Source organism: Vanellus vanellus, assembly GCF_965231255.1.
Source record: "Vanellus vanellus genome assembly, chromosome: 12".
In the NCBI taxonomy this organism is placed as follows: domain Eukaryota; kingdom Metazoa; phylum Chordata; class Aves; order Charadriiformes; family Charadriidae; genus Vanellus; species Vanellus vanellus.
The window spans coordinates 14,846,557-14,866,415 of NC_138917.1; the positions used below are offsets into that span (position 1 = coordinate 14,846,557).

The 19,859-nt window shown below is 37.3% G+C and overlaps 1 protein-coding gene and 1 long non-coding RNA gene across 2 annotated transcripts in view; one reads left to right on the forward strand and one right to left on the reverse strand.

Moving 5' to 3' along the window:
• Nucleotides 1-4,819, reverse strand: part of LOC309676758 — a 23,436-nt gene extending 18,617 nt beyond the window's left edge. The window contains exon 1 of the long non-coding RNA XR_014269624.1: nt 4,754-4,819. This is a non-coding gene — a long non-coding RNA (uncharacterized lncRNA). The remainder of the gene's footprint in view (nt 1-4,753) is intronic.
• The window catches only part of GPT2 (glutamic--pyruvic transaminase 2), a 25,235-nt gene extending 8,060 nt beyond the window's left edge, over nt 1-17,175 (forward strand). Inside the window, exons 2-11 of the mRNA XM_082489387.1 lie at nt 3,134-3,223; nt 4,733-4,841; nt 8,559-8,692; nt 10,686-10,929; nt 11,690-11,769; nt 12,340-12,476; nt 13,179-13,353; nt 14,167-14,322; nt 15,404-15,516; nt 16,758-17,175. Of these exons, the coding sequence (XP_082345513.1) occupies nt 3,134-3,223; nt 4,733-4,841; nt 8,559-8,692; nt 10,686-10,929; nt 11,690-11,769; nt 12,340-12,476; nt 13,179-13,353; nt 14,167-14,322; nt 15,404-15,516; nt 16,758-16,848 (1,329 nt within the window). The 3' untranslated portion in view covers nt 16,849-17,175. The remainder of the gene's footprint in view (nt 1-3,133; nt 3,224-4,732; nt 4,842-8,558; nt 8,693-10,685; nt 10,930-11,689; nt 11,770-12,339; nt 12,477-13,178; nt 13,354-14,166; nt 14,323-15,403; nt 15,517-16,757) is intronic.
• Nucleotides 17,176-19,859: the final 2,684 nt, after the last annotated feature.

Consider the following 19,859-nt stretch of genomic DNA (forward strand, 5'->3'; position numbering starts at 1 on the left):
GTTGCAGCACTTTTCCTGCTGTTCTACAACCTGATGTTGAGGTTATCAACATCACATTCACATTTCTTCCTTTCACACGGATCTTTTCATAGACCTTCCAAGAAGTATTTGACATTAATCTTCCCTTGAATACCCATGCACACCAGTGCCACCGCCATAGGAAAAACCCTGACACAAGTAACCAGTGGCTAATGCCAGTCTGTCTTAAGGATTTAAGTAGAATTCCACCTTGAACTCATCTGCAGAGTCATAGGCACTGTCTAGACTTCCCTTGATGCCAGCTTCTGATATTTTTGCTTTGAAACTTTAACTCATTAGCATTCAACGCTTGTTCTTGCCTGTTACTGTTTCCTGTTTGTTCTTCCTGAACAGGTAAGATGGGACTTTTTGTTCTGGAGGAATCAAAACTAAACCTGAACAACTTCTGATATTCCTTCTTTCCATAGAAAGGCTGGAAATCAAGTAATAGAAAAAGATGAGAAAAAAACTAAGTAGTCGTAACAATTTTTTTTCTAGATTTCACTTGGAGGGGATATAGTGAATCTCATGCAGACAGCGCTAAACAATTGCTGATATTAACTCACTGTCAGGGAAGGCAAAGGCCCCAGCATCTCTCTTGAAAGACAAAAAGGGCAACAGCTGTTGCAGCTGAGACCAAGAAACACAAGTTAGTCAAGAGGACCACGGGCCTTTAAACAGCTATGTGGGAACAGTGTGTGCAACAGAGAAAACGTAGTTGTTCTTTCTCTACCAGGATTTTACAGTAAGATAACTGTTATGTATGTTTTGCTATTTTCTCCAGATCAACCATTTTAGTAGCAAAGGCAGTGTGGGGTTAAAGGTGATGATTATGTACTTGCAGTTGATGCCCAAAAGCAGTGATGGCATAAACACCGAGTTTGGCAGTAGCAGAGATCTGAATGGTATCAATGCTAATAAGCTATGACATTATTTACAATAAACCTGACACAGACACCAAAAAGGTCTGTTACCTTTGCTGTAAAGGCTGTACCACTACTGAAACTCCAAAGGTACATTATGAAATGCAGGGTACTTTTCAGCTTTTCACTAACCAAAGAAGCAACTATTTTTTATTGCAGATCACAATAGTATTTGTGTGCAAAAGCCATCTAATTTATCTAACGTAACTATATTTATGTTGTTAGTGGTTTTGTTTGTTGTGTTTTTAATCTGGTAAAACGGGGTATTTCTGTTTCATTTTACTGCTGAGAACTGCTATGATTTTTTAGACTGCCTAACTTAAGGCATCCCTTATTCTTTAACAAATTTGTATTACTGTGCAAATCTAGTGAGACTAATTCAGTTTGCTGTAAGAAGGACCAAATGCAATCAAAATCTGTGGGAATTTTTCTTAATTTCATGCAAACTGAATTTGTTCTCCTTCTACACGTCTTTCCTTTCCTGCTTATTTGTAAATTAGAATGAAACAATGTTGTGTTATCAGTGGACCCCAGATAGTTTGAAGAGAACCTATTTCTAGCTGTTTGCATTTCTCATAAATTGCTAAACTTCAGCCTCAGATACCTGTAATCTTTATCTGGCATCACTATTACTAATTTTTTATTTAAGGTTGAAATACAGCTCTTATTTAGGCACTCAGTTAGATCAGGAAACATAAAAGCAAATGACTTTGTGTCACTTTCAATTATTTTAAGTGAATTTTTTTTTCAATTCCTGCTAAATCTACGGCCATATAAAATTGACCTGTTCGAGTCAGAATCACATAAATTCAATTGTCTTGTTTTAATGCCATTTCTAACTACCTATTTAATTTCAGAAGGAAAACCTAAATGCTATCAGTTATATGGTGGACTGGATCTGTAGTGGGCATTTGAATCACATTATCACATAACCTCTCAGCCGCATTATGCAGCTGTAAACCTCCAAGTCTTGGCATACCTGGGAATTTGTATCCCTGGTGGCTACCAATATTTTGGTCATTGTTATCTTTGCACATCTGGGTTCCGGTCTGTCATTGAAGTCCAACACATAACCCATGGTAGAACAGCAAAAACTAGCCACATATTCTATATCCAAAGCCAATAACTTGCTGTAAATACATGGGCCAGGAAGAGGCTTTGTTGAGTTCAGTCCACAGCCAGAGGAGCTTGTTATATGTAATTTTGTACAGAAAACTAATCGGTCTAATTCTGTAGTTCATTTGTCTGCATGAAAATTCTGTCACTGTTAGAAGGCCTCCCTACTATCTCTCAAACTTAAATATACATCAGAAAAGCTATCCATTTGTTCTTGCCTACCTCATTTATTCTTCTTGTAATGTTGGCCTTTACTTTCAGTTAATCTTTTTTATTTAAATCAGTGGTCTTTTTTTTTTCTACCAGTCAGTTCCTTGCCTTTTTGGCCTTATTTCACTTTGCTTTTTAAAGAGTTGTGATTGCTAATCAAGATTCATCAACTGTTTTCCCTCTGTTCTCATGATGTATTCAGTTCCTCACAGGAAAAATGGCTGTCTCTTCAGATTTCAGAGATTAGGAAGCTTTTAAATATTCATGGTGATTATTTAGCACTTCTGCTGTTTATCATATAGAGTCTCACTATGATACACTTTGTAAAACATCTGTATATGGAAAAGTGGGGTCATCACACAATGACTATTTAATCTAAATAGAAAATAAATATGCAAGCAGTATCTTTACTCTTTTTACTCTAAAAAGTACTAAAGGTCTTGAGAGTTCTTTTGTTGGTGGATTTCTCAAATGTCCTCAAATCTTTTTAGCTTCTTGACTGATCCATCCCTCCCTTAGTGGCATCAAACAAGTTGCTCTAATACTGACAATTCAAAATGCCTCTTTTTCATCTTTTCTACTTCAATGTGTAGTTCCCAGGCAAGTCAATCTGTTGCTTGTAGCTAGCACAAAAAAAAACCCAGCCTATAATTTAAAAATGTGTCACAGTGAGCATCATTTCTGTAAAGCATTTTAGATTCACTGGCAGTATTGTATAAGAAATGCATTAAACTTTACATTAAACACTGTATCTGCTCTGAGATTAGGCACTGTTTAGTTAGAGACATATGACAGATACCAAAAAAGAGGAATTCATTATCATCGACTTCAGCCCTAACAATACATTGTGAATTATCTCTTCTTAGGGAATCAAAAAACCTTTTACTGAAGTAATTAAAGCCAACATTGGAGATGCACATGCAATGGGACAGAGGCCAATCACCTTCCTCCGTCAGGTATGAATATTATAAAATATTATTACTGATGTTTCATTAGATTACCAAGAATCCCTTAAAAACTGTCTGATGTGTGTATTAGTATAAATAATTCCCTAGAGGCACTTAGACTTAAAGTAGTTCTTTTGTACAGAATTACAAATTTTGGTTTTTGAGACAAAGTCCTACACCTTGCTTGCCGAGTGCCCTCGTTCAACACAGTAGCTTTCCTTACTTTTCAGATCATTCCTCATCCATACTTTTGCCTGCCACTTCTCCTATGTTTTCAGTCAGCACATTCATTATCAATAATGTACTTCAAAAAATAAAGTAGTTGTCCACAAAGAAAAAAGCAAATGCCATTCTTCATCTGACAGTATATTTTAAGATTTGCACACAGTTGGTTGCAACTAGTTGTACTGTTGCTGATTTTACACATTTTACCTCTGGGCAAGCAAATTGGTAGATTAACTTTTAAGAAAGACTACAACAGAATCCACATTTGTATATTATTCCTAAAGCACAAGCAAGGTTTAAAACTAGTATTACCCTATTTACTGAGCGTTCCTTACACACACACATAAAATCCTCAGTCTACGATAATGTAAATTCAGAGAGTTCCAGGACAAACTGAAACCGTATCAAACTAGGGGTCCAGGTGATGACATTATAAAATTGAGCTGTACAGCAAACTGTCAGCAAGCTAGGAAGACCAGAGCTTCTTACAAATTATTCAGATCCAATGTTATTGAAGAAAATACTGGGTAAATGGGAAATCCATTCTCCCCATGACTGTGTGCACACATGGATTCTTTAGTCACTGTCCCACAAAATGACAACAGCCTATCCATGTTACACCATGTAAGCATAAAAATGAGAGAGAGAGTGGAACAAATTAAGCCGATCTCAAGCAAGATCTCTAGATTCTTTGTGTCTTACATTCCTTCATAAACTTAATTCTGCTAGGTCATGTTTCTACTTTCACTGTGTTCTATATCACCACTTCTTTATTAATTAAATATTTCCTACATATTCAAATTAGTAATAACTATAAGTTATTTTTGGGAAGGATTATTAGAACATGCAACTGGAACTTCAAAATTTGATCATATTTCTCAGTTCTGCTCCATATTTAAACTCTTGACTTCTTGTCATTAAAGTGGGCTAGTAATACACAAAGAGTGGAAGACAGAACTGTTTAGAGATAACATATGAATAATTAACTGTGTTTTACTATGTTTGCACTATGCATAGTTCACTTGGACTCCAATCTTCACTGTCTGTAACACAAATAGTTAATAATTCTATAACTGTTTTTATCAGCAGAACCTGGAACCTGATAAGGTTTCTTCACCTCTGTAAGCACTATTGTTAGAAAAACAACTACAAACTCTTCATATATATATAACCTTTGTTTTAAATTAGCTAGTATTTGTGATCTTCATTTCCAAGGAAAGTTAACAGTAATATTACCAACTTACTTTAAGTTGGTAATACTACTGGCCAATTTACATTTTCTTGGCACTCCAGGTAGTGGCACTGTGTACATACCCAAACCTGCTGGACAGCCCAAGTTTTCCAGAAGATGCCAAAAAGCGAGCCAGACGGATCTTGCAGGGTTGTGGAGGAAACAGTTTAGGTAAGCGTCTGCTTCATTTGCTCCTGTTGGTACTAAAGTCAACAAAGGTAGTTTCAATATCTGCAGTGCTGAAATTTCTTCATCACATTTTAGATGATTACAAGTCAAATGGGAGATGGCCTTAGGGCAAAACGGTAGGGGGAGAGTTCATGGTGTGGCCTACTGATAAGCAGTGACTAATAGTGCAAATTTTTGATGAGAGTTGTCACAGAAGAGGACGAGATGAGGATTATACAGTTATTGAGCCCTCACGGCAATAACATCTAGGCATAACCCTAAACAGAATGCTGAGCTTTTTTGTATTAGAAAAGTAAGTGGCAGTGAGTACTAGTGAAGCTTTGTTACTGTTCTTATGACATCTGTTAATCCTGAGCTCTGACAGCTATGTCTCCTGCTAAGCGTAGTTGGAGCTGTTTACAATTTTTTCATCTTTAGATGTTTCTCTGCCAAGGAGCCTACTGTCCCTGAAACGATGGTATCAACAAACAATATATGTCCATCTCAGCTGATCCAGCTCACAGTCCTGTACCTTAATCTTGAATCATCAGTCCAAGTATGTTTGTCAGGATGTGAACTGGGGTATCAGAAGCTCAGGCAATAATGCTCGGCAAAGGGAAAGCTACACAGCTGAAAGGTGGTAGCTTTTTGCTTAGCCGAGATAGTTTTAACTGAAAATGCCAAAGCCCTATTTCTCCAAGGTAAAATAACACTTGAAAGAACTAAAGAACTCTATTATTCAGCCACTGTTCCTGCAAGAGTATACATATAATATACACATAAATAAGTACAAACTTTGCATGTTCAGTAGAGAGGAAATGGAAGAGAGAAATTCTTTATCATCTAGCAGCTGTACTGCCTCCTTGTACCTGGGAAATGCCACTAGAATTTCTATTCTGCAGATAGTGTTACAGCTGCTGGGTATGGCAAAGAATCCGGCACACTTAATTACCTTCTTTCAGGTAGGCTAACATTGACATTGCAGAGTACGTATCAGAGTAACTGGCGTATTTCTTAACATTGTGGTTGCAGTGCCTATTTGCGCTGGCATATTTAGAGATTAGGTACTGTGAAACTTAATAAAATAAACAAAACCTAAATAGTGGTTACGTTAGCAGTATTTCAGACTTGGATTATTCCTATTAACACAATCTAATACGGAATGTGTTTTATCTTCACCTTTTTTACATTGGTTTTGTTTCTAGTAGAACATTAAAAATACATTTATCAAAACTGGTAAGTTCCTCTAGCACCATGAATTGCTTTCCTGGCTTACTTTGGAACAATTAATCCACATAGTACTAGTTGTCATATAAGAGTTACTGGGGATACATTTGAATTTTGCCCCAGTCTTTCTTTGGAGTGATTTTCCAATTTAGGGACATGGTAAGAGTTGTCAGAATGCTGGGTCTTGGCCCCATGCTGGGGTAAAGTGAAAGGAGTTCAGCCTTGCATGATATTTCAGAAATGTGTTGACTCTGTACAAAATTCCCTTTTCAGCAGAAGACCATATATTTCAAGTAATTTGCGCTAGCTCAGTAGACACTGAGGAAGTAGGCCTGAAACAGTTGCAATATTCAAATAAGATGGTCATTCTGAAAACCCCCTTTTAATTTCAGTGGATAAATCGAAGTTCTGTAAGTAACTGGAGTCTAAATAACTTTTTTCCTGATATGTTATGTACCAAGAACAACTGTCCCTCTAAACTCCTGAAAACTAAAACCACTGTAGACCTTACTGATCTGCTGTACTGGTTGATGCCTTCTCTCCACCCTCCCCGTCTCCAGTATCATATATAAGCCCCTTCTCTTAGCCTCAGTTGCTCATCTGCCTTTTTACAGCACTCCATAAACACGCAGTCTGAGGCAAGCGGATGTGCAGCTGAATGGAAGTTAATCCTATCACTTTGTTGGTAGTCTGACAACTTACTGCTGTTCTCTTTGTGGCTGAAAAGGAGAAATTGGCTTTCTTGGGGAAAAGCAAAGGTCAAAACCTGATCCCTCCAGGTAGCTTTAAGTGCTGTGTTGTGTTCTAATAAAACCTTTTTTCCAAAAAATATGTCAATCCAACACAGAAGTGGCTTCACTACATATAGTGAAGCTATTTGAAGCATTGTACCCACATCTATACTGGCCTATTTAAATGTATTAATTGCAAAGTTAATATGGATGTCTTGACCTCTGGATATGAACTAGGATAACCTCACTTCCAATGAATGTTCATTTGGCAAAACCCTACTCACAGTATTGACTCTTGCTACTCCCAGACCATGTATGAAGGCTCAGATGTGTCCTTGACTTCTGTTGTGTTCAAATACTCTGGGATTCCTTTGACATCACTTAGTTTGCACGTGGGAGAGCTGTCATATCTTTCCAGGCAGTTGAGAAATTTACCCCTCTCCTATATATAAAAATATCTAATATATGCACATGCAGCTTTTGGGGTTGGGTTTATTTATTTGCATCCCACAGTGCAAACAGATGGGTTCTAGTCAAAGCTATTAATTGAATACAATTAAGTGTAGAAGACCTGAAAATTGAATTCAGGTCTTCTGTATATCCTCACTTAGCCAGGGGACTCAGCCCTCAATGGAGCACATGACAGAGTGACAGCTTACATTTGTTCCCCTACTTTAACAGCAGCTTCCTCGCTGTGGTCAAAGACCCATGTACAGACCCAATATAACTTTTAGTCCTGTAAAAGTAAACGTTTAGGACATCATGGAACTTTGTGCCCTGAATTACCATTTTGTCCCATGTGATCGTGCAGTACTTGCAAAGGTTCTTTGTCTTTATAAATTATGCTTTCACAGAAGTATTATCAGGCAGACTACTAGCATATAACTGAGTGAGGAGAGTTAAGTCAGGCACAATTATTCCACTCCATCCAACAAGCAAAGAAGATTCTACAGCTTCATGACAGTGTTCTAAATTAGATATACACTTGTCACTTCATTGTCCATCAGTCTTAGGCTTCATAGCTTGAATCCATTCCTCACCTTGGCTTAGGCTTATTTTTACTCTTTATTTGTTGCACGTGCTCAGCAATGATGCACACAGGCATCTAATGTCTCACTTTATTTAAGATTGTTAATTGTGCTCTGTAAACTGCACATGAGTTTTATAGACTGGGGGGATCCTAGGTGTTTCTGCTACAAGTAACTGAAAAGTGGTTGTGGGAGATGCTGTGGGGGGAGAGAAGCAGTTTAGGATTTTTTGGGTTTCGGGCTATGGCAGAAAGTGGTATTTTATTATTTTCATATTGCAAATAGAAATCTTATTTTTGTCATGGATTTGAAGAAATTATTTTCCTTTCTATTGCACGTGCTGTCTCTGTTCCTTGTTCCCATTACTTAAATAGTTGTTGGTTGACATTCTGAAGTGGTTTTCAACATAAAGAAAGCAACTGGGAGATAGTCAAAATGGGATTTCTGTCCCAGTTTGCAAAATAGCCTTTAAATCCTACTTTTTACCAATCCAGTATATTATTTTTGTATTTTAGTGATACTTAATATAATTGTCTAATTCCAAATGAATTTCTTTGCTCTATGAACAAATCAACTCCCTTTCCTACTCCTTGATAAAAACCCCAGTCCTGGGGATCCAAAGCCCTCATATAGACAAGCTACATCATACAATACTAGCTCAGATGTTCTGCTAACAAACAGGAAATCTGATGTTCGTTGTACTCAATTCTCATCTCATTCTCTATTTTTCACAGGATCTTACAGTGCCAGTCAAGGTATAAATTGCATCCGTGAAGATGTTGCTTCATATATTGAAAGAAGAGATGGAGGGGTTCCTGCAGATCCAGATAACATATATCTTACCACTGGGGCAAGTGACGGTATTGCTGTAAGTGTTAAAATTAAACCTGTCTCTTCTTGGTATAAACAATAATTTATCAGTTATCTTCGTAAATACAGATATCTGTTGAACATTTGGTCTCACAGTCTCCTGTGAGTTTGATCTGATAAAGAAGTCACACTAAGTGAATATCCAATACACCCAATTATGTGGATGTAGGATGCCAGCTAAGCAACAGGCGCGTGGAAAAAAAAGTCTCTTAATATACGTTAACTGTAGCTTTTGTAAAGGTAGTATAAACTACATAGGTGCCTAAATGTAAAGTTTCAGACCATTCACACTAAATAATAGTGTCCTCAGTACATTAACACTGAAGATTAGGGGACATGAATCAGTGGCAAAGAGGAAATGACCTTGGAGGTGAGAAGTCTCAGCATCTCTTCTTCGTAGTAAACTCTCTCCTAGTGCAGATTAACACCAGTAAAAATCCCAAAGATCTATTTCAGTAGCCAGCTTGTTTGGGAAAAACTTCAGGTTTTGGCTTCAGCCAAGGTTCAAAGATGGTCCCCAGTTAAGACAGGAATAACTGTCTATTAGATTTTTCCTTTACACAGAGACATTTACTGATACTACAACAACCAGCAGTTCTTTGCTTTTATTAAGGCAGACTTTTATAGCTTGTTTGTAAAAGTGTGGGTTTTTTTTTAAATGACATCTAGTGGCAGAGTTCAGAATGACAATGTTCTGACACAAGAGTTCTCCAGATGTCTTTAGTGAATTGGCTTTCCAAAGTTGGGCCAAGCGTTATACTGGCAGCTTGTCAGGAGTGGCAGTGTAGCATATCAAATCTGTACCATGCTTATTTGATTTCACCAGTGATGAAAAGTCAGCAATACAATGAGTCTCATTATTTGGCACTTCCAAGCATAATACAACTTTTTAATAACTTGGGGGACAAAGGGTGTTAAAGAAGTTTTAAATTTGCATTTGGTCCTGATTATACATTTTCGATGCTTGGTATTTTTAAACTAGTGGTGGGTACAAAATTATGTTGATTATAAATCATGAGCTTAGCAGCTGAGTTAGTATGTGATGAGAGGCACAGAAAGGCAGATTTTGTTCTAGAACCAACAAGAAACTTAAAGAATACCACTGTTATAGCTGAAAAGATATTTTTGTTTTCACACTATCAATTACATGCTCATAAGGATGCCTGCTTTGAGTGCACCTGTACTTCAGAGTTCTCCCTTGAAAGAAGCAAGAAAACTCTCCACTTCCTGTACCAAATGCACTCTTTTATTTAATGCACATGTAAAAAGCCTACACATAGACACGCACAGCCGCTGGGCACAGGTAAATCCTCTGGACTGATCTTAGCACAAGCATTACATTTCTGTCTCCGTCTTCTGGGCATAAACTACATGCGATACATTAGATCTCCATCCCAAGCACATGTAGACTTCTGGTCTCTTCTACTACTTGAAAATGAAACCGTAATGCAAGTCTCCAGCTTTGCTCCCACCTGTCCACAATTCCTCCTAATTTAAAAAGGGTCTCTGTTCCAAAGGAGAAACTCCTCAGGCCTCAGTTCTAATTTCTGGGTTTATTTATTGGCCTCTTGTGTTTAGTGAGACAAACTGTGTGGAAGGCAACAAGCAACAACTAGCTGATGCTTCTTTGCTTACAACTGGGCACAGTAGAAAAATCATGATCTTGATATTCCTGTTTCCGACTTTCCCTCTGGCCTTGTGCTCAGAATGTTTTTCCTAAATTTTGCAGTTGATCAGACGTGCTCTTTAGAAGCTGTGACATGCAGAGGAATTCCATTAAGCTGAGTTAGACCATCCTCACTCAGCCAGTAACTTAATTTGAAAGAAATAAATGCCCTTTGATGTGAGAAAAAGACTGTATGCTTCTAGAATAGAAATCTACCTTAACTCTAGATTTTTTTAAGAAGGACGATCAGTAAATTATCCTAGAGTATACTATTAATTCTGGGGTGTGACTTTTTTTTTTTTTTTTAATCCTACTTTTCCCCCAGACAATTTTAAAGATCCTGGTCTCAGGAGGTGGAAAATCCCGAACAGGAGTGATGATCCCCATACCACAATATCCCTTATATTCAGCAGCCATATCTGAACTAGATGCTATCCAGGTGAACTACTATTTGGATGAAGAAAATTGCTGGGCTCTAGATGTGAATGAACTTCGCCGTTCCTTGAATGAAGCTAAGGCATATTGCAATCCAAAAGTTCTCTGCATCATCAACCCTGGAAATCCCACAGGTTTATAGCAAATTTATTTAATGGATGGGGTTTAGGACCAATTTTTTCTCCCTCTTTCATTCATTTGTCTTTGCAGGCAAATCCTAAAAACATATCAAATACATAAAGATGAATTCTAGAGATCAGTGCTCTAAGTAGGACAGTATGTCGCACTTTTAGAAACTTATCTTCAGTATCATGGAACTCCAGGGATTTGGGAAGAGAGGAGGGAGCAGGTTTACTTTACCAGATCCTGTTTGAAGCCACTGCTTCCACTGAACTTTTGCAGATTTGTGGAATGACTTTCAGTCACTTTTGGTCTTTATCAAAGGCCTTGTCTCTGACACAGCCTGTAGCCTCTTGCCTCTTCGAGGCAATGACTACAGATATACTCTGAATTCAGTGGCAACCACTGCCTCCCTCAGAAGAATTCAGTTTTTTGAGTAGTTGAGGTTGATTAGTGAGAAACTAGCTCCCACTTAACCATCACACATGTATTTCAAATGATCAGTTATACACAGATTACTCATAATAAGTTATTGATTGATTACTGTATGTCACACGTCCTTTGCTTAAGATGGACTAAGTTATCTTGAACCGTAATTCCTCCAAAAATGTTTTTTGATTTCACACTTAGTGAATTGAATTCTAAAATTCAATAGCACTTTTCTGAGAAAGAGGGATATCTTACTGAAAAACTAGTATTTTACTAGGTCTGGGCAAAAAGATTTGTATATATATGCTCCACTAACTTTCTCTTACTTTAAAAATCAAACTACAGGACAGGTGCAAAACAGAAAGTGCATTGAAGATGTGATACACTTTGCTTGGGAAGAGAAACTTTTTCTGCTGGCTGATGAGGTAATGAAATATTCTGTTCTCTCAAAAGCACAGCTCTTAGCTGTGATATGCTCTTAGTACGCATATGAGGTGTAATTTTGTTTTATGAGTGGTATTGGTATTTTTTAAGTACAGGGAACAGATTGTCTGTTATCATATTAAGACCTGAACAAACATGTAAGATTATTAATATCAGAGGATTAATGTGAGAGGTGGCTTAATCTGGATTTTAACTAGTGAGAAAGTGTAGGGGACTCAAGCAAGGAGACACAAGGAGGAACTTTGCTGGAACTCACCTAAAAACCTATGTGATACTCGGACAGCTTCAAATGAAAGAAACAGAAAGAAAATCAGTTTAAACATACAAGTAAATGTTAAATTATACAAAGAAGCTCTCTGTTCTTCCAAAGGCTAAACTATTAACTATGGCCACATGAGATAAAATGCATCACTACAGTAACTATTACTTAACAAAGAACCTTGTGTCTTCTAAGGGCTTTAAGTTTCTAGTGTTACCACTGGCTCTCTAAAAGGCCACCTTTTATCCTTAGTTGGGGGAACAGAGCACATTAATGTCTTCTGACTGTTCAGGTTTACCAGGACAATGTGTACTCTGAAGGATGCCAGTTTCATTCTTTCAAAAAGATTCTGTATGAGATGGGACCCGAGTACTATAACAATGTTGAGCTGGCCTCTTTTCACTCCACCTCTAAGGGATACATGGGCGAGTAAGTCTGCTTTAGTTTTTTTTTTTATTTCATCTTCCTCACTAATCTGGTTGGACAGCCGTTTCATGTTAGTGACCTGAAGGTAATCCTCTGTCTTCTATTAATTTTAACTAAAAACCATCAAGAAAAGGAAAACAGCATTTAAGGCACAGAGTAATGGATGAGCTCAGTGGTTTTCAAACTACTGAATAAGAAGTGTATTTATTTCAGACAGCTAATGCCTCAGTTCCACAAAGGCGAATTTCTACAGTCCTAAACCGGACCTGTGATAAAGGAAAATACAGTCTCCAACATTCAAGGGAACAGCTCAGGAATCACTGGGATGTTTGATATTACAAATATTTGGGTTTGCGTGTTTTGGGGATGAAGAGATGGAAGAAAAATAACTTTCTGATTAAATGAATGCTGCTACAGCCATATGCTCTCGTTCTGAAAAGCAAACAATCCAAGTTAGTCGTTAAATTGCCTGACAGGGAAGCTGCATGTACATGATTTTCTCTGTATGGGATATTAGGGCTTAATGACAAATCATTTAGTTCCATCTTAAAACATTATCAGCATAGCAGCTGTTTCAACAACCTGTATGTTACATATTGTAAGATCCTTATTAATTGTCTTTCCACTTCTGCAGTTATTTTCATTGCTTTTCCAGTATTTATACACTTGAAGTTAATTGATCTTTTTTGTTCACTTTAATCACAGATGTGGCTACAGAGGAGGTTACATGGAGGTCATTAACTTGCACCCAGAAATTAAAGGACAGCTTGTTAAGCTGCTTTCTGTTCGCCTTTGTCCTCCAGTCTCAGGACAAGCGGCAATGGATATTGTAGTGAATCCTCCAATTCCTGGAGAAGAATCTTATTCGCAGTTCATAAAGGTCAGCAATAACATGCCTGTTCTCTTGCACGTTTCCTAAACCTATCCTAAGTATTGTGAACTCAAAACATGCGCTGAGGCCAGGCTTCTTTCCTTTCTTCTCAGACAATCCTGTAATAACACCAATTTACAGAACTATGAAGGGTATTTTAAATTAACTCAATATGACTACTTTTAAAAATACTTTTAATTCCTTTTACGGTTCCTTTGTTTAGGAGCCAAAACCAGCTAAGGTGGCATTATCAAATTAGCTTTCTTGTTGATAAATTCAACTTTTCTCCTGTGTTTAGCATGACAGAAGAATTACTAAGAAAGATTTGCCTTTACGAAAATCTAAATAGGAATGCAAATTCAAATACAGTTATAAAATCAGCCTTATTCTTAGGTATCCAGTGCCTCTATATACTGAACAACATGGTATTCCGTATTTAAGTATACATGTAGTTTGTCACTTCTAAAGCTGGCTTAAGAAGTAACAGTATTGAGTCAGATCAAAGGTTTAGCTAACATGGTCTCTAAAAATAGCCAAGAGTTGATGCTCAGAAGGAAGAATGTAAGAAGAGGGCATGCAGATAGAGGCTTCTGCAGGTTATTGTCTATCTACAACACTTTGTAGCTGCATCCTGCTAATGCCTTTTTGGATTGCTGTCTCTAGGAGTATGACTGGAATTAGGAACATCACTTGCTCTAATAGCTCAGCAAAGCCCTAAAAGTGCATAATTCAGGGAAGGCTTCTTGAAGCATCCATCAGTTTTCTCTGGCGTTTTTATTGCCACTTCAAATATGTCAAACTGAACACCTTCCTTTTAAACAGGAGAAGGAATCTGTTTTGAACAATCTCGCCAAAAAAGCCAAACTAACAGAAGACATGTTTAACAAGGTACCAGGAATTCACTGCAATCCACTTCAAGGAGCTATGTATGCTTTCCCACGCATCTTTATTCCTTCCAAAGCCATAGAGGAAGCAAAGGTCGGTCAGTCATTTTTACCCCAATCCATTTTAACCTTCACGCACTTGTGCCTGCAACTTCTAATGATGAATTTCTATTCCAGAGATAGAGTAAGCTCATGTACTTACAAAAGCAGTACTTTGTTGAGTACGTATGATCTTAAATATAACATGACCTTTATTTTAAGACAGGAAAACCAAACAGAGGATTTCATCACAGTAGTAAGGCTTCCAGGTTGAGAATGTTACCCAAGGACGTTAGTGTTAAATAGATTAAGTCATAGGGTGGGCAAGTAGCTGGGCCTGTGCAAATTCCAAATTGCTGCCCGTGCGTGGGTTAGGTAGGCCAGCACCTGTGACGGGGACTGTGAATGGCTGCGTGCTACTGGCCCTGCAAAAGAAGCCCCATTCGGCAAATGTGGGAAAGAGGGAGAGAGGTTTCCTTACCAATTTTACTTCTGTACAATACCTTTTTGTATTTGGGTCAGTAAGCTGTATTACTAAATTACAAGTCTTTTTGTTCCTAACTAGAGCTGTATTATCTAATGTGTAATGCTTGCTTTTTTTAAAGGGAATTTTATCAGCATAGCTGAGGACAAAAATAGGGCTGTTTTCCGGCTGATTATTTGATTAGGCATATAACCCGCATGCTTTTAAGGACTTCCATACTTATTAATCAGGGGACTTTCTAGTCAGCAGATAATTCAGGGGAAAAAAATAGTAACTGCCAACGGAACTGGAACACACAGCTCTCAAATTAATTTCATCTTGTCAAATGTCAGTGGCTTAGATTTTTTTAAGTACAATTTTGAGACTTTTGACAAAAAGTTACAAGCAAGTCAAGGAGAAAAACAAAAATATCTAAAACCTCTCTTTTGAAGCAAATGTTTTGTGTAGATTCTTCAGCCTTGATCCTCCATGAAGCACTGTTATTTAGTTCACAGTGTGAACTATCCCACTAGCAATTGTTTTTCAGCTTCTTTAGTAAATGGGGTAAGAAACTAATACTGTAAGATAAGGTTTCAGGAAGAAAAACAATCATGAAATTCTATATTTTTGGAATATTTTTACTTCAATAATTCCAAAGCATCCATTCCCTTAGGCTCACAAAATGGCACCTGACATGTTCTATTGCATGAAACTTCTGGAAGAGACTGGAATCTGTGTTGTACCTGGAAGTGGATTTGGCCAAAGAGAAGGAAGCTACCATTTCAGGTACAGTTTCTGGGGTTTTTTTTGGTTTTTTTTTTTTTTAAATCAAATGAACTGTAATAAGCTAACTACCATCCCAGTACTTTCTCTTCTAATTAAATATAAGTTTTTTTATTTCAGTTTATGTTGTCTCAGTTTCTACTGGACATTTTCTGTGGACTGACAGCTAGGTTGAAGACCTGGTCTGCTAGATGAGCTATTCAGGGTTTCACGGTGTTTTCACAGCTTGCTGACATAGTTTTATTCTATTTTTATACACTGACATATGAAATGCCTTTTCCACAAATACAAACAATAATAATAGCTTATACTCTAACCTTAAAGTTGGCTGAGGCATTACAAAACTTCCTGCTTTCTTCCGGGGGGAGGGGGGATAAAAGTGTTTCCATATGCAGAAACTGCATGAAAGATACAGTATCTTCCAAATAAATCTGCTCCTTAAACACGGTGAATAACTCTTCACTTTACCAAAACAAGATGTTGGACTAAATCTTCTAATACCAAAACTGTGAACATGAACTCTATTGCTTTTGCTTCTAATGAACAGCACTTTACTCCAGCTGAGCCACCGATAGCTGGAATTTATCACAGAATTTAGTCTTGTTTGGTCTGAAGCAACATAACAGAGGGTACCTTTAGCCATGATAGTTCTGCAACACAGATAGCTGGGCTAGATATCTGTGTGCATGCAGCTCCAGCAAAAACCCAGTGTGAGTCCATTCCCATACCAGTGTGGGAAAAACATTTCGTTCTGTAGGTCTCGCATACAGTCTTGCGTACATACTCAACGTGATTTTGAGATTATGCAGAAGGAAAAAAGGGACTAAAAACTGCAGTGTAGCGTGCTGCATTGATTTAATGCTTCTGAGTTAAGTTTTCAATTCAAAAAGACACGTACATTTACTCATAACTGCCTGATCCTACAGCTCAGAAAAACGGGTATAATTTGGCATAACAGCATCTCTGTTTCCATTTTGGGGGCAGTTTTTTCTTACTGATAACCTTCTTTATCACTCAACGATTCTCCAATATATAGAAACCAATTGAAACAAACTGCTCTAGTTTAATAGTATAGTTCAATTAAAGCATAAATGCAGAAAATAAGAGAATCACATCAAAACAGATACTAAACACATAACTGCTGTGCCATGAGGTTGATCAGACCTGTGCAAAAATCACAGCTTTGTTTGTTTTGAAGATAATATGGGTTGTTTTTTATTCTTTCTTTAAATGTTATTTTTCAGAATGACCATCCTTCCTCCAGTAGAGAAGCTGAAGATCCTACTGGAGAAAGTGAAAGACTTCCACATAAAGTTTCTTGAAAAATATGCATGAAACTACTGTGGCTTCTCTCCCTCATCCCTTCCCCTTCAAGGCAAATGCAGAAAATGAACAAAGATGTGCTGAGAATGTGCTGTTCATCTAATCTAACTAAATTCAAAACAGATAGAACCTATCTCAGATACTGTTACAACTTATCGGACTATTAAATTTAATGTCTGTTATAGAAGACATTGTTACACCCAACTTTTTTTTTAAGGGGAAGGGGAGAATGTGAAGAAAGCAGTGAGAAAAAAGAGTAAATGATTTTGTGCCTTGATTGGAAGTTACATTCGTGAACTTTTGACTCAATAGGTTGGGGAAGGGAGTTGCTCATTAAAATTACTACTGTTATGTGGGTTTTTTTACAAAACAGAAATGCCAAGAGCAATTGTTTAGCTAGGAACATGTTTCCCATCTTAAAATTCTCAAAAAAAATAATTCAAAAGCTTACATTGTAGGTATTGTTTGGTTTAATTTTTGTTGGTTTTAAGTATGAAGTGTTCTACAAATCTGATTAAGCATGTAGGTACAGTGTGCTTATTGGAAAAAAAGACAAACACAACTTTGGCAGATGTGCGCAGGTACTTTTGAATTTCTGTTAGAAAGAAATCCTGCCATCACAGTATAATCTGAGTGGAAAACACAGTTTTGATCAGAGGAGCAAAATGGTGTCTGCTTGAACCCTATTTTTATGAGACTGAAACATAATGAGGAATATTAGCTTCTTATTCATATGCTATTCAACACATTACCAGAGCCTAAGATAAGAGCACTGAACACTTCCTCTTATAACAACTCCGTAAGTCTCCCATTAACTCACCTCTTTTATATAGGTGGAACATACTAAGTTACTGTTTCAAAGCAGATGTAAGTGCTGTCAATCCTTTCAAGTAGGGTGAAATACAACGCTATTTCAGAATTGCTTTATCTACCGAGAACATTTGTTTGGAACCACATGACTGAGAGACCCGTTAGCTGGCCAAAATCCAGCTTGAACTGGCGAGGACTAACAAATGTTGTTACCAGGAGAAACGATGGGAGTGGTTTCTAACGAAGGAGAAGGTATTTAAAGGAAAATGTCTTGCACCAAGCACAAAGATAACAATAGTACAGCTAACTTAAATCTTCCACAGTCATACTGCTGGCTGAATGATCCTGAGCGCTTATTAAAACCCAGCTAAGCTGGGTTGCTCCCTAGGAGTACAGCTGCATTATTCTACTAATCTATGCCAGTTTCCCCTCAAACGAAAGAAGGCTTCTGTTTCCCTAGAGTTGGAAGATGGACACCTTCTGCTAGCACTGATAAAGGACTGAAAGAACATAGCTTCCAGTACTGATTCAGCCATGAAAGCATTAGCATTTGTCAGGCTTAGGCTCAGCATTTACAAAGTTTATTCATATAAGAATATCTCAATCTTAATTTGAAGTTATTATTTAGCAGTAAAGTCATTTTAGTGTCTACTAGCACTTTGTTAGGCTGCCTTCATAGCTGGTTCAACATCCTATGCCGACCCAGGTTACTAAAGCCAAGGGCTACAGAATCACCATATGGACAAAGCATGTGCCAATCTATTATATGCAGAAGACAAGACATGTTGCCAATAATTGTCCTTGCAACAGCAGCTACTAGTGTATGACATAGCGTTAGCAGTTGGTGTACTTCTCACAATTCTTTACTGAAGTCTGTGAGAAGAATTAAGTACTTCTCAATCACCTGCCAGCGGTCACAGATTCATAAATGAAAATGTCACGCTGCTACACAAAATTACTGTGGAGGCTTGGGGAAAAAATGTAATACTTTTATCCTTGGAGAAACATACTTCCTGGAGGACAGCAGACTGAGAACACTTACGTTGCTACTATCCATTGATAAATACTTTTTTTATCTGTTAGCACTCTCCACTAGGCATCCTTAATATGCACTAATAAAACAAATCCAGAAAGCAAAACTGTAGTAAGAGGTCAGAATGTTGATGTAAAAATAAGACAAATGCACTTTCCTATTCCAGGAATGTGTCCAAATCAGATCTGGCTTTGGACTCGTAATGCAGTGTAGCTTGAAGCTAAGATCTAACAATGGGAGTTAGAGTATTTTTTTATATTTTTGTAACTACAGCTTTTTCATGGGGTAGTATTTGTAATCTAATAAGTCAATAGATTTTATATTTGCCTTGCATTTGCACCTGGTACTTCTGGAAAAAAAATGTAAAGGTTTACAAGTTTCTAATGATAATTTACAGGTGTGAAAGGCTTTTTGTTTTAAGTCGGGACAGCAATTCTTACACTTTTAAATCAAAATATAATGGCATAAACTGAGTTTTTTCTAAACATTCTATTATGGTGCCTTTTATGTTTCTGACATAATAAGGGATAACAACTTGTTCTTGATGCATCTCATATGGAAGGGTGGTGATTTCTATTGTCCATCCACAATATTTGTATGTACTGTGATACGGTTAATGTGCATTTTTGTGGAACAATCCTGTAAAGCTAAGGAAAGAGGCTTATTTTCAATGTCTTTGAAATATTTCATTAATAACAGACAATCCTTACTTTCAAATGCATGCTTCTAGGTTTGATTTTCCTACAGGTGCTCCTTATAATGGTACTTCAGATGTATGAGACTTCCAAATAATAAAGCACATGTTAAAAGAAACAGGTAATAGTTCTCCATTTCCTGTGTCACTGAAGCAACACTTGCTGGATTGCACTATGAGGCATTTAACTTCATGTTCAAAGTAGTATTTACTTTAATCCATGTACCAGATCATTAATTTCTGCATCACTCCAATTTAGGGACTTGAAATTTGTCAAACTTGTTACCACAAAACTGTTTATTACCAACACGGAACTGTAGAAAGAGATGGTCTTAGGCATGTTTTATGCTCATAATTAATCGTATCTGTTTATGTAAGGAGTTGTAACCAGAAGTTATGCAAGCCAGACTTCTTCATAGAGAGGATCAATCAGTCAGTTCAGGCTGATCAACTGTGGCCTGAAAGCTTTGGTGAGGGGTTGGTTTG